The sequence below is a fragment of the Varroa jacobsoni genome, unplaced genomic scaffold (assembly GCF_002532875.2).
Source record: "Varroa jacobsoni isolate VJ856 unplaced genomic scaffold, vjacob_1.0 scaffold_515, whole genome shotgun sequence".
In the NCBI taxonomy this organism is placed as follows: domain Eukaryota; kingdom Metazoa; phylum Arthropoda; class Arachnida; order Mesostigmata; family Varroidae; genus Varroa; species Varroa jacobsoni.
In genome coordinates, this window is record NW_019213417.1 from 327,460 (window position 1) to 341,587 (window position 14,128).

At 41.0% G+C, this 14,128-nt stretch overlaps 2 protein-coding genes across 3 annotated transcripts; one reads left to right on the forward strand and one right to left on the reverse strand.

Moving 5' to 3' along the window:
• The first annotated feature begins 46 nt into the window (after positions 1 to 46).
• Positions 47 to 5,460, forward strand: mRpS29 (mitochondrial ribosomal protein S29). 2 transcript variants are annotated; one of them, XM_022834264.2, is made up of 7 exons: positions 47 to 133; positions 1,193 to 1,374; positions 2,379 to 2,685; positions 3,222 to 3,394; positions 3,708 to 3,832; positions 4,220 to 4,472; positions 4,958 to 5,460. In XM_022834264.2, exons 1-7 carry the CDS (start codon positions 103 to 105, stop codon positions 5,156 to 5,158), a joined length of 1,272 nt encoding a protein of 423 aa, XP_022689999.1. In that variant the 5' UTR covers positions 47 to 102; the 3' UTR covers positions 5,159 to 5,460. The 2 variants fall into 2 exon arrangements, with proteins under 2 accessions (XP_022689999.1, XP_086824680.1); XM_086968554.1 differs by having other exon boundaries at positions 88 to 133; positions 1,211 to 1,374.
• A 2,243-nt stretch (positions 5,461 to 7,703) lies between these two features.
• Positions 7,704 to 13,230, reverse strand: LOC111261051 (cell division cycle and apoptosis regulator protein 1). Its single transcript, XM_022834263.2, has one exon. It carries the CDS (start codon positions 12,368 to 12,370, stop codon positions 9,071 to 9,073), a length of 3,300 nt encoding a protein of 1,099 aa, XP_022689998.1. The 5' UTR covers positions 12,371 to 13,230; the 3' UTR covers positions 7,704 to 9,070.
• Between the last annotated feature and the right edge of the window lie 898 nt (positions 13,231 to 14,128).

Consider the following 14,128-nt stretch of genomic DNA (forward strand, 5'->3'; position numbering starts at 1 on the left):
CACGATAATTCAATCTTATGTAATTGCTCAAAACTGATTTAATTTTTCATTTTTGTTCTTTTTGCCCCACTCCTGCTTTCCGAGTGTTTGGTTTTGAGAAAAATGGCGGCCCCCATAGTCCGTGCACGTTTATGTAAGTTTTCTGCCTGGTTTTTCATAAATTGTCTTTGTTTTGTTTTAAGCGTTGCCTCCTATGCCCCAGGACAATGTTGTTGAGATTTGCTAATAAGCTAAAACGCTTTAATACTAAGAGACGTTTTCTTAAACGCCGATTTTAGAACATTCTGTTATTTGCGCCACTGATATCCCATCTTGAGAATGGTACAACATGTATGAAATCTTCCATTTATGACTAAAACAAGCCAAAATCTCTTTGTTTTTAGATAATTCTCGGTGGTTTAATGAGTTCTATTTAAGGCAAAAATGAAGGCACTTATCAAGAGGGCTACTTATTAAATACATTGTCCTATGCATCATGTAGTTTAGTAGTTTGCATATTTTGCCTTTAGCCTTTTGCTTCTAGTATATTTAATAAACAGCAAAAACACTTTTCTTTTCCTGACATATACGTTAATCTTCTCCTCATAGACAACATCAGATAAAATGAGGCCGTATGTATGCAAAAAATATCTTTTCCATAAATTGGCTTCAACCTTGTGCAGTTTTAGAGTCTTCAAAAAAATCTTATGTTTGTCCCTACTGTTTATTATTAACGTCTTTAAATATGTTCTTTCTAGTCAGGTTTCCTTGACCTGGCTTATTTTTAATAATGTAGTTACGTAGAGATCAGGTAGTTTTTCCATCAAATGTATAAAATATATTCGTTTACTGTATGCATCCACTCGTATCCGTAAGTTTGCGTGGAAAAATACTACTCAGATAATTGAATTTTTGATTCACAAAATTAGTTAACGGTAGTAGATTGAATCAGTATGTATATATCAAACTTTGTGGAACAAAGTTATAATTGAAAGCTATCAAATCTATGCAAAAGTATAGGCGATGAAGTTTACGATCTTGCATTTATAGCTATTTATACGATATTTTTTTTTAGCTAGATAGGTGTTTTTCTGCACGTGTGTGTTTTATGAATATTGTCAGTCGATACAAATTTGAATGCTTCTTTGTATGCATTTAGTTATATGTTAAAAAAGTGCCCAATTATGTCGTGATTCTTGACTATGCTGCTTAGTAAACTCTGGTGGCGTAGGTGGTTTCCAAGGTAACATCTTGTCAGGACGCGGTCCCGTTCGAAGCGTATCTACGCAAGCGGCACCTGCTACACAAACACAGCGAGATCGGCCCGAAAGTGATGCTGATACAAGTAAAAAACAACAGCTCCCGGCACCTTTTAGGACTTTGATTAGCGATCCGGTGGGTGAACACGATGCGTTGAAAAGTAAACGTTGGAGTCTGATTGGCAATAGATTTTGAGGTGATATTTTCGCTGTAATTCTTCTTCAACGAAAATTTCAGTTTCAGTCCCTTCGTAAAGTTGTTTTCAAATTGGATTTTTTGTGAAAGTGCATTTGTTCATAAAAAGCACCACAGATGTAACGTTAATATTTTTTTTTGTTGTCGTGCTGCACTAAAAGTCTCCTCTTGTCATCTATAGCACGTTTATATTGTAGTATCTTGTAGCTTTCTATTATATCTCAGTCATAAATATATATGTACCACTGTGATTCTGTTATCAATACATTCACCTGTATCTTCCATTTTGCCGAACAAACGTATTAAGGTGAATAAATTCATTACGCAAGCAATATATCAAGCAAAGATCTGCGCACTTATCATACAAATGCATAGATTTTTGGTTGATATCGATGTCGTAATGAAAGCTTGCGAGCGTTTTCTTTCTGTAAAATTGTTGCAGAGTTAATATAAGAAACCTTCTTAGGAAATATTAATATTCTAAGGAATACTTCTTCGGAAACTAGTTTAAATCATCTGACCATGTTTATTACTACTACTAGCTTATCATAGATTTGATAGCAGTTTAACGAATCCTCGTACTCGGACGTAAGTTTTGAAAAATTTCACACAGTTCTTATTACACCGAGTTAATGTTCCTTGTGAAATTAGCTCAGGACAAGCAGGCACTGTGGGGCAAGTTAAAGGAAGGGATAGCGCCAAGCGATGCGTAGTAAAAATGTATAGGCAATGTTAGCAAGTAAATAGTACCAATAAATCAGTATGTCTTTTATCGCAAAATATAGTAAAACCTTAAAAAAAGGAACAAATAGATTGGCGTGGCATTGAATTTGCATTGAGTGGTATGCTCGTGATATAAACGGAAATGGGCGCCTTAGCAAATATATAAACGTTATATAAAACGTGATTTTAATTGCTTCTTTTATCTTATCGAATTTTCACAGGTAAAACACACACGGGAACATATCGGCAAATTCTATCAAGTACCAAAAAGTGTTCAGGCTGGACTTTTCAATGTATACCAGTTAAACAAAAAGGCTCGGCAATTTCAGAAACTCGCTGGCGAGTTTTCAATGATGGTGCGAGCTCCCTTTCTTGAGGCCCGTGATTACCTTCGCGATTACGATTATTCACAACCTGCTCTTCGTATCATGCTTTACGGACGTTTAGGCACGGGCAAAAGTTATACAATGGCTCACATTTTACACTATGCCTATTTGAATGACTTCCTTATTATTGCAAAACCCTGGCGTAAGTAGCCATCTGATATTCTTTGACCCGTTCTCTTGTTGTTTTATTGTTGCTTGTCTTCTGTTTTCTTTATTCCTTTTTCGACAAATACGTATTCATAAACGAATTTCCAGTAGAATAGTTGTAGCTATGCACACCTCCTCTCAATCACCAAGAACACCTTCTCATCAAGAAGTTCGATTAAGAGTTGGTCAGTGTATAATTTGACCTGACGCTCCTCCACCAAGGATGAAGTTTACTCTCTGTACAAATGACCATAAAATAATATATATGTAATATATACGCTAGTATATCTTTATATTGGAAATATACTGCATTTCGCTGTCCATTTATTATCAAACGTATTTTGATGTTTTAAGATTAAGTTTGCCAATTTTGGTTAAAAAAAAGTATTTGTTTATTAATATGAAAAATTTCATTTTAAGCTCGTACATATTGACTGTAACCGTTGATGCAAAAAGCCATTGTCTAAGACGTAGAACTGCGAAGTCGAAGCCGACGCTGAAGTATAAATTGTCTTATTTTCCTCCACCTAGTTCCTGAGTGGACTAGGCGGCCAAAGGAAGTCCAAGTAAATGAAACAAACCCATTGCTCATGGACTCACCCTTGGATGCAGCCGTCTGGCTTCAGCATTTCCGTTTGCTCAACGCCGACATTTTATCACGACTTGATCTTAAGACCACAAAAGATTGGAACTGGAGTGACAAGGTAACAATGATAGCGGAAGAACTATATGAACCTATAGGCTAATGCTCCTTTACCGAGTTGGTCGGCTTTCACTCTTAACAAACACGCTACGTAAGCTGTACTTCTATTATATATGCTTCAAGTTCATCCTCTAGCATTAAGTACTGACTATCTGCATATGACCAACGTATATAGTTTAAATATTTCTTTTGCGATGCAAATTAGTAGTTCGGTTTCTCTTGTACTAAAAAACGCGCACTCACTCTGCAGTTGCAATGAATTCGACGATCGACAAATTCACTGAATCTTTTTCTATTCACTTTGGTAACTGCAGGAGGTGACAACGAAAGGTGAGTCCCTTGAAAATATTGTCGGGCACGGAGTCAAGCGTGTAAAGCATGCGTGCCTATGTGTTGACGCCCTCTTACAGGAGATTAAGTCGTATACGGATTCTGGCAAGTGAGTATTAGACATTTTGCTTTATTACTTTATCTATTTGTTCTAATCAACGAATATAAATCAGACAAGCCTCATATATATGTATATATATATATACTACGTCGTTATCCAATCTTGAATAACTGCACTCAATCTGTAATATGTACATACTGAACTAGATTGTTATTGAAATTTTTGTGCTCAAAGTGTTTGCATTATGGCCATAATTCAAAGCAAGTGTTTAAATTATTTTATTGTGTTCGCATGCCTGGTCACATTGAGTAATAAGTTACAATATACACACTTTCGTTTACATGAACTGTAGAGTGCAAAAAGAACGAATAGAATAATAAAATCATAATTATGTAGAATCCTATGAATTTGGTTCTCTCTGTGTGTTATTGGCAGATTGAAGACCTTAGTGGCGATCGATGGCGTCAACAACCTGTTTGAGATCTCCTACCTAAAACGACCTAATAGGTCATTCATTCCTGTAGATGATTTTTCTTTGCTACGAGCATTCAAGCAAGTCCTTCGAAACGACTGGAAAAATGCAGCGATAGTTGTCACTGTTGACGAAAACGCATTGTCGCTGAAACATCGAGGCCTCGAACTTGAAAAGGTGCCAAGCTTCATGCCACAGTATCTACTTGGCAAAGAGGTATAGTGTGATATTCTCAACTTAAATATACTCTAAGCTAGATTAATAAACATAGTAATCGGTAATTTCAAATAACGGTTTGGCGAGAGAATCAAAATCTTCGATGTTCTTCTGCCACAATTTGACCAAGATACAATCGTGGTGACGTTTAAAACATAGCGATGGCGCCCCTTCTTCCAACACGCATGCTGCACTTTATTGAGTGTTCAGCAGTTTACCAGCTATCCTTGATCTTTTATCGTATTAGCAATAAACGTGTATCCTTAACATATCGAATGACAGACAATTTATATTCTATTTTATTCAACTAATTTGGAACGTAATTTTAATGGTTAGTTACAAAATCTGTACTATTTAGTAATTTATCGACCATAATTTACGCTGCACTGTAAGTAGTGCTAACTTTACGTATTTTCGTAAACAACAATGTCCTTTTAACACATATCCATAAATAAATTTAATCTTTTGTTTGACCTTTGTTTCAGGGCTTCGAGTTCTTTGAGCCATTTATTCCAATACGGACGGAGAACTATAACGCTGTTGAGATGGAGTCCGTTCTAGATTATTACGCAGCTGTCCACTTTATTCAGCATCCCAAAGCGAAAACGCCATCGGGTCGAGAAGAATTCAAATTTCTTAGTGGCTACAATCCTCGGGAGCTCATGAAGCTTAGCCAATGGATTTGAGCATCGTAGAATGGAAGCTAAAAGGCTGATTAACGATTTCAAGAAGAAACTTTAGCGAAACGTCACGATATACTAAATAATTACCATTGCCTAGCGGATTCTCTAGTTAAACTTGCAAGTTAAATAAAAATCCATCAATACGCCGATTTTTACTAATTGCAGGCAAGAAGCTTGGTTACATGATTAGATAGCTGGATGGAAACTGCATCAATCATTGTGCATCAAGGCAGAACTTAACATATGAGAGTAAATGCGAGTTGGATGACTATAAAGCAACAATTAGTTATACAAACAGAACGAAACTTAGTGTAATTATTGTCTATGATAAAGGTCTTGTAGCAGTTACGATTATTCATCGGAAATTAAAGGGTTATTCATCTGGAGACGCTTCATGAACGTGTGCAAATCGCGCTGAAAGAACATAGTCAAAACTCTTGCACGGCTATAGTGCAGAATTGAGTGCGTAACTTTGTTGCAGACGATATTTGATCCAAAAGACTAGATACTCATAAATAGCGATCTGTCGCTTACTGCTCGCTCCCACCAAACAGCGTTTTAAATGCTGAAGCACGTTATCACTACCTTTCAGTGGATTCTTCCCAGTGGAAGGTCGCATTCAATTAGGTTTGATAACGCCAATTTGACTCGCAAGGCGACGCAGTTTTGCTAATTATATTACCATTTCTGTATATTGCTGTTTTGTTCATGGAACTGACTTATTTTTAAACGGATACCGCCGAATATGCGGGGATGGTGGGTGCAGATTCTGGGAGAAAATGGGAGTGGAAAAACATAAAACCGGAGTAGTGAGGAACCATCTTATTGGGGTGTTGTACTTTTAATTTAGATTTATCTGACACGTGGTATTACTTTCTATATGCAAAAGTACGGAAAATCCTTTGAGTAGAGGCCTTCTCTACTGAGAGTTTTTAGCGTCACTGCAATCGCGTTTATGCCGCATTTACAAGAATTCTTAAAATTTTTCAGGTGAATACGCCAGGCTTTTGAAAAATCCTCATTACAGTCCTTTATATTCTACCCTAGGCAACTAAAAGTACTAATGGCAGTCGTTTTTTTTTTAAAACCCGCGGTTCGCAAAAATGCCCAATCTTCATATCTAATACATAACACCTCACGTAATTTAAAATTTCTTACAATATAGTCTCGCGTTCTTACCGAAAGTTTTGCAGCACCTTTAAGAAGTTTCTCAAAATTTATTTGCTTCCTTCTGCACTGAAGTGGTCTTATAATGATGGCGCATATGTCATTTTTTGCTAAAAACGCACTGCCTGCTTGTCCCTTTGTTTCATTTAAATGTTTCAAGTTCGACGTTCCGTACTGCCACAAGCAGAAAAAGTACGAAATATGAAGCAAGCACCTTTTATGCCTTTTATTGAGAATTTAAAAAGACATCTAATTTTTAAACAAATCAAGATGCTTATTTTAAATTGTATACTTCTAAGGGTGCCTTTTACTATTCTTCTAGAACGAATTTTTGATTATATACTATATATATATATATATATATAAGTAATAAAGTTACTCTTATAGGATTAACACAGCATTTCTTTGGTGCTGTTAAATTCCTTTCCAACATAAAACTAATTAAATGTTCCTGATAAAATTATATATTTCGTTTGACAAAGACATTGCTTACCGTTTATTGTGTTAAAGTATTGGCTTTATAGGGTATAGTTGTTAAGTTTGACTATACTGGAACGCTCACCGTTTTTTATCGAAAATTCTCCGGCAATGTCTAAAAGTAGTATGGATTTAACTGGTCTCTTTGGTCTTCACGTTGTTGTCGACGATTCCCAAAACTACCGCGTCACTTCTAAACAGGGGCGCTATAAACCACCGATCAATAATTATATCTCAGTTCTGTAATGTACTGTTCGAGATGTGTGACAAACCTGACACTAACTTGTCCGGTATAATGTTTTCGCCTCATTTTAAACACCAAACTCGTGCAGTTTTCTCCATCACCGGTTTTGTCATCGACGCATCTCTGATATCGAGCTATATATGAGCGTACAATGCGTTGGCAAAATAAAAGCGTAACTCCATGCCCCTTTGTCGCTAGAACATTCGATATCATTATACAATTGTGATCGCTTCGAGTTCTCACTTTTTTCTGAAATGTGAGTCGCTTGGAGTGGAAATTTATTACTCAGAGAGATTATTACTCTGAATTTATATAACTGATGCATTTTGAAATTATTACTCTAATAAAATTAAATTGTATTTATTCTAGTTCCTCTCTGTATCGTATGAGATATTATTAGTTAACACTATAGATCGACCGATATCACATTCAACAACAGAACTACAATTTTTTCTTTGATCGAGATCGTAAGCTTTACTGCTGTGTATATCGGCAAAAATACAGATTATTGACAACTATCAGCTGGATAAAGACTTACGCATGCACATGCCTGTGCGCACAATACTTTGGGTCTACGTTTTTAACAAGTAATGTCGTTCCGCTCGAATGATCTCTAACGACATAAATTTATCTATGAAACGCGGTAATAATTACACCCGATTGTTTTTGTTGAGGTATGTTTATTTTTTACTGTGAAACTTACCATTTTTTCGTGGTGAAATCAACGGTGACCGCTGTGATCATCTCGTGTTTAAATAACGCGCGCGTTTTCTTTAATTGCTTAACCTTCTTGATTTTTAATCCTCGCGTGTAGTGAACAACGATATAATCTTTTCTCAGGTGTGCGTACGCCTGAGAGAGTTTTACTGTTTATTGTGTTTTTATCATTATTGTTGATAGTATTGTACACACGGCAACTGCCACCGCCTGCTCTACTACAAACCACGATTTAGGTTTGCCACTGCAGTATCCTCCATGCGAACATGTGAAAGCTACCCATTAATTGCCATGTGTGCTTAAACGTGGATGCGTACGTTGTAACTTTGCAGCGCTAAGTTATTGTTCGTTTGCTGGCCTGCTTTTTGTTGCCAAAAAAAGCAGGCTCTGACTGAATACATCTTTACTTGCCATATTGCTCAATAATACTAATAATAGTAATAATAGTCAAAATAGCGGGACGGGGTAGGAAAATAAATCTAATTATCTTAATTCAAAATTATTACGACAATATAATAGTAATAATTGATAACCTCCAAGTTGTTGCGGTCATCGTTCCGATAGCTCGTTGATTACTAGAAATACTAACAGTGCTTGCTTAATCCGCCGATGATCTAAACTTTTAGTTATCGCAAACGGTTTTCCCCTAATTTCTTTCGCTGCAACCGTCATTCGAAAACCTCCACACTACTGTCCCCACGATTTTTCTTCGATCTTCTCGTTTAAACTTTCACTACGATTTTTAATCTTCTCGTTTAAACTTTCACTGACACTATATTAATGTTACTACATCCTAATAAATGATAATTTGCACCTTCACCATCGAAATCGAGCTGTACAGAAGGCTACCGTAACAGCGAATTCGTAGTAATAGGAGCAGTTGACTAATAATAGAAATTACGTAGAGCACAGTCTTCTTTAAGTCCCGATCTTCCCTCATCTACGTATCAGCGTTTTCAACACATTCTTATATACATTCGTGCAGGAATCATTCGACTTCTTTTCCGTAGAGACAATACTAGTCCTGGCTTATATAGTTCATAATATATATATATACACATATATATATATGTATTTATATACATATATATATGCACATATATATATATATATGCTTCAATTCTATCTGCACAATAAATGGTCAAATCTGTAGTGCTGCTGATGGTGCAGTGGCTACCGCCGCATCCGCTATCTCCGACTGGTTTCTAGTCGTCCGCTAGTTTCTCCTCCCGGACAGACTCCACGGTACAACGGCTGCCGTTTACTGCAGCAGTTCACTAAACGCCACTTATTCACTAGTCCGATGCAGCTTATTTCTTCTTAGTGCCGGCTTTGCCATTCGGTCGGATTGGGCTTTTGCCTGCGGAAACCTTGGCCCTTTTCGGGGCAGGACCACCATCCGATGGAGCGGCAGTTTTCTCGACCTCCCCAGCCGTTTCCTCCTTTACGATCGCCTCATCCTTGACGTCTTGGGCACCGGCTGTGAATTGACCTTTTTGCTCTGCCGCGCCTTCATCCTTCACCTCCGCGGGTTTCGAGCCGTCGCCTGCCGGTGTGCCGGGTTCACTGCTTTCCTCCTTTTTAATCTGTGATTCCTCGGATTTTTGGTTGGCTGTAACGCCAGAACTAGCCTCGTCGCCTTCCTTAGGCGTGGCAGTGTCCTCTGTCTTCGTTTCGCTTCCACCTCCACAGTTATCTGCTGCGCCTGCTTTATCAGCATTGCTCCTTTTCTTATCGCGCTCAAGACACCGTTCAAGATTTTCAAGCGCCTTCTTGAGTGTATTTTTTGTATTGTGCGCAGTGTAACGGATGTCACTCGAGAAACGACGCGACTGCCGGAGTTCCTCGTTCAGGTTGTCGATGACCTTGTTAGCTTTGCCTAAGTCCGCCTCGAGACGGTCGCGGTCCTTTTTAACGCGGTCGAGTTGGTGAATGGTCTTTTCTAGCTCATCCTGAGACTTCAGTAGAGCAGCATCCACTTCGACCTTAGCGCGTTCACTTTTCTCCACTTGGTCGCGCAGTTTCTCGACGTTCACGAACACAGCACTGAAAGAAGCTGCCGAAACAGAAGATGACGTATCGTCAACGCTTCCTAAATTATTTCCCTTAACGACCTGCCGGAGTTGGGTGGCGCTAAGTAATGTAGGATGCTCAAAGCCCTCGGGTGGTTCTTCTGGATCCATGTGACGGTGTGTGAGTTTCTTATACTCCACGTTGCCCTCCTTTGTAATCACCTTCTTAAGTACGCTCCGGACCTGGGCGCGAGATAGATGAAGGTTCAACGACAGCGCGATATCTTCAATCTCTTTCGAGCTGAAATGTCCGACACGGTTCAAATCGAAGAAGATGCACGAAAGCAGCAGAGCTGGGTTACGTACAGTTTTCTCGTCATAGATCTTCTCATAATCTTCGTCAACTTCGTCCTTAATCTCGATCTCAATCTCGTCCGCCTCCGGAGCGGCAGCTTTTTTGTCTTCGTCTTTTTTATCTTCTTTTTTCAGCTCCTCGCGCTTCTTCTTTGCTGCTAGCCGGTTTTCCTGTTCTTTATTTAGATCAGGAGCTTCGAGCAAACCCTTATACAAGTTAAACGCATGATCACGATAAAACATAGACTTCAACAATTCACAGAACAAGTTCAACTCAAATAAAATTTCTTTGTTATCAGATTCGCTGTACTCAAGAAGTCGCGAAAGATTGACGAGACGGCAGTCAAACTTGCCTCCCTTAGCCTTGCGGTTAGGCACAACTACAATAGCAGGATTTGTTGGTAGCTCGTAGATAGGCAGAGTTTGTTCTTTTTTCTCATCGTCTTTGGTCGATTTATTATTACTGTCCTTTGACTTATCCTTCTCCTCCTCCTTTCCGCCAGTAGTAGACCCCTCCTTTCCATCTGGCTTATCCTGAGTATTCTCCTGGCTATCTACCTCCATACCTTCGGGAGCTCCCTTGGAGTCAACCACCTCTTCTTTGTTTTCCCCAGAATCCCCGGCGGACTGGTCCTTCTGTTTTTCATGCTGTAAAAATTCGACCAGACGTTCAGCGAGCGCTTGTTTTACACCCTTAGTGTCGAGCCCTCGCTTCTCGAGCTCGACCCGCAAATCAGCAACCTTCATCTGACGGGGATCGGTTCCGTCAGGCAGAAAAATTTCCCCGCTCGATTCCTGAGACTCCTCATTGTGCACCGCTGCTGGCTCTGCCGAATCGTCCTCCTTTTTGCTATCGCCCGAAGCCGCTATTTGATCGTCACCAGTGGAGGCCGGCTCCTCCTCCATAGGAGTTTCCTTGCGCAGTTCCTCGGACAGCTTGCTCCACTCGCGATGGGTGGGGACACAACGCCAGACATCAGGAAAAAACATCACCACCTTTTCCATGGAGACCTCGCCATTCACCTCACGCCGGTAACGCACCTCAGTGATCCTCGGCCAACTAGTGCAGCCACGTAGATCGATGCCTGTCAAGAATTGTGTTGAGCGAATAGCGGTATTAATGAGTGTCTGCGGATGCTCCGGATCGTCGCCATCCTGCGACGGACTCCACGGGCCGCCAATAGCCTCAAACTTGCCTGCCTTTACACCTACGAGAAGCTGCACAAGCTCAAGAGGATGCTTAAGCTGTTTGTCAGCAGCCGCTCTATCCGATGGACCGCAGCACTGTTCATAGATGTCGTTCAGTGCCGAGGTCGCCAGCAGGACCACCTTAGCGACGTACTTGTACGATGTGTCGAAGGGTTCCCTGGCTGGCGCGCGAGCTCCAGGCAGACGTTTCTCACGAGGGCACACAGCGTATGCACAATGAGCAAGGCTCAAATCGAGCGGATTGAGTGGTGGAAATGCCGAGCTCCATAAGATGTTTGCATGGAAGAAATCGGATGGGATGTACAAGTTCGGATAGCGACGTTTGAGTTCCGTCGCACTGGCCGACGTTGACTCTAGGTCGACATTATGCAACAATGCTTTGGAAATTCGACGTTTGTTAGCTGGACTACTACGATCCCTGGCCCCGCCGCCACGTTTTGGTGAAAATCGTCGCATAGGCGAACGCGATCTACCGGGCCGCCTCCGCGGCGGAGAATACCGCCTTGGCGGTGACCCTCGACGAGGCGACATTCGTCGCGGAGACACTCTTCGGCCACCGCCGCGCGGTGGCGACCTCTTATCGCCTCCGTTGCGATGATCGTCGCTAGGCTGTAGCTGGACACTGGTGGCCGTCCACTTGAACGGCATCTTAGGATTGAACGAAGCCTCACAATAGACGGTGTCGCCCTCGCGCGGAAACTTGCCCTTAACACAGTTCAGCTGAAAGAAGACATCACCATCGACGAACCCGAAATGATCCATCAGTTTACTGATCTTGCCGGTGAAACAGCGATGATTACTCTGCGGAGTTCCACCGGCTTGCTGATGACCCCCATAGTTCCCACCCATCCCATAGTTGCCCTGGTCATGATGGCCACCGTACTGGCCCTGTGCGCCGTACCCCTGCTGATGGCCCTGATGTGCCGGGTATCCGCCACCACCGCCGCCTCCACCTCCCCCAGCGGCATACGGTGGGTACTCTTGTCCACCTCCACGAACCCACGAACCGCCGGGATTGCCCCGATATCCAGACATACTGTCGTGGACTGTCAGATGCAAAGTAATAGACAATCGATCGCCCGCCGTTGGTCGCTAGCAATTCCGCCGCGACAATATTTCCTCCCTGAATAGAACGAGATTTGTTTCTGTATTAGCTTCAGCTTAGTATAGTAGCAGTAGCATATAACTAACGAACTGTAACCGTTGCAGCCACCCTTGTAGCTTGTTTCGTTAACCTTCACGTTTAAGGCCCGTAGTCGAACTACTAGTAAAAGTTATCGCAGTCTCGATTAACACACGAACAAAAGCACCATCAACAGCCGCCGGAGGCAGTCGCCGCCGAACAAGCAGATAGCTAGCAATAGGCTACGAGCTGTTGCTATCGCTGCTCTTATTGGCTGTATAACACAGATCAGTTGCTGTAGACAATCTTGTTGGCAGGTAAACACGCCGAGTCGAATTGAAATAGCTGGTTTAGCTCGACCGTTGCCGCCGTCGCCACTCGTGGACACGGGGTTTATTAGATTCAGTTTGATATGAACCGAACGACGAGTGCTTGCTGCTCGCGCACCGTTGCTCCGACCACGAGTCCGTGTCTGCCAACGACCGATCAATCCTCCGGCGCAAACGCCTCCTCTCGCCGGTTAGCGTCGCGTCGCTTCGCGCCGCACGTTTCGTTAAACAACAAAATACCCACAAACAGATTCAGGATATATTAGACCCTGCAGGACACTAGTTACGAAGCACAAACGATAACTACCGAATTGTTTAGGTAGGCACAACACAATAAATAGTGCCGATTGCCTCCTTAGCTACTAGTCTGGTTGGTTTGCAAGAAAATTTACTTTGCAGCCCTGATGCTGCTGACTCAACGCTGTCGTCGTTGGCGATAGCATCGAGAGACTCTCGACTGTTTGTGCCTTGCGTTTGCGAAGGCAGCCGAAGCAGACGACGCAATCCTATATAGAAAGTTCACTCACGGAACGAGTAGTTCCTTATTGGTATTCGGTGTGTATCCAGGAAATAAAACTGATAAGTTAGAGGTAAGATTAAACTAGGCCATAGTGTCAGAAATTCACCTTTATGATGAAAACTTTTTAAGCTAAGTTATTTTGCATTATTGGCGCTATTATATTTTCACTGACGGTGCTAATTACATGAACACTGAAACTTCTGCTCTCACCAGTGATCCCAATGTTCCAATGTCCAAAGACACGGTAGATTCTCTGAGTAGTTTCGAAGCTATTTTCGAGAGAAAACGAATGCTAGCTAGAAGTATTTACAGGTTTTGTCCTATGCATTGAAACTGGTTGACTAACGCAAGGTCCTCGAAATGTATATGCGATAGGTATAGCTAGAAATGCAGCGGTTGTTAGCATATTGCTGTGTGCCAACGCGGGGCGGCGGTAAACTTTGAAAAACAAGACATCACAATTGTATAGCATGAGTACTTTTAAAATATTTTTTCATAATACTTTGGTAGCACAATTAAAAAAAGTAGCCAAAGCATTCTTGATTTGTTATCTGTTTTCCATAGTTTACAACAGTTAACGGAACTGTAATCTAAACGTAACTGACTTAAGTTAACATTTATATTCGAAGCTTCCTGCAGCGCTCCATCTAATTATAGGAGATAAATGAGAGAGTAATAGCACAAACAACACCGCAACGTTATCGCATATCAACTAAAAATAAATATTTTTTTCTGCAGAAAATTGCTAAGTTAATCCTTGAAAAGTTACTTAAATATAAATAAATTACTCTATTGAAAAGTAAATCAGATTGAAGGTGTGT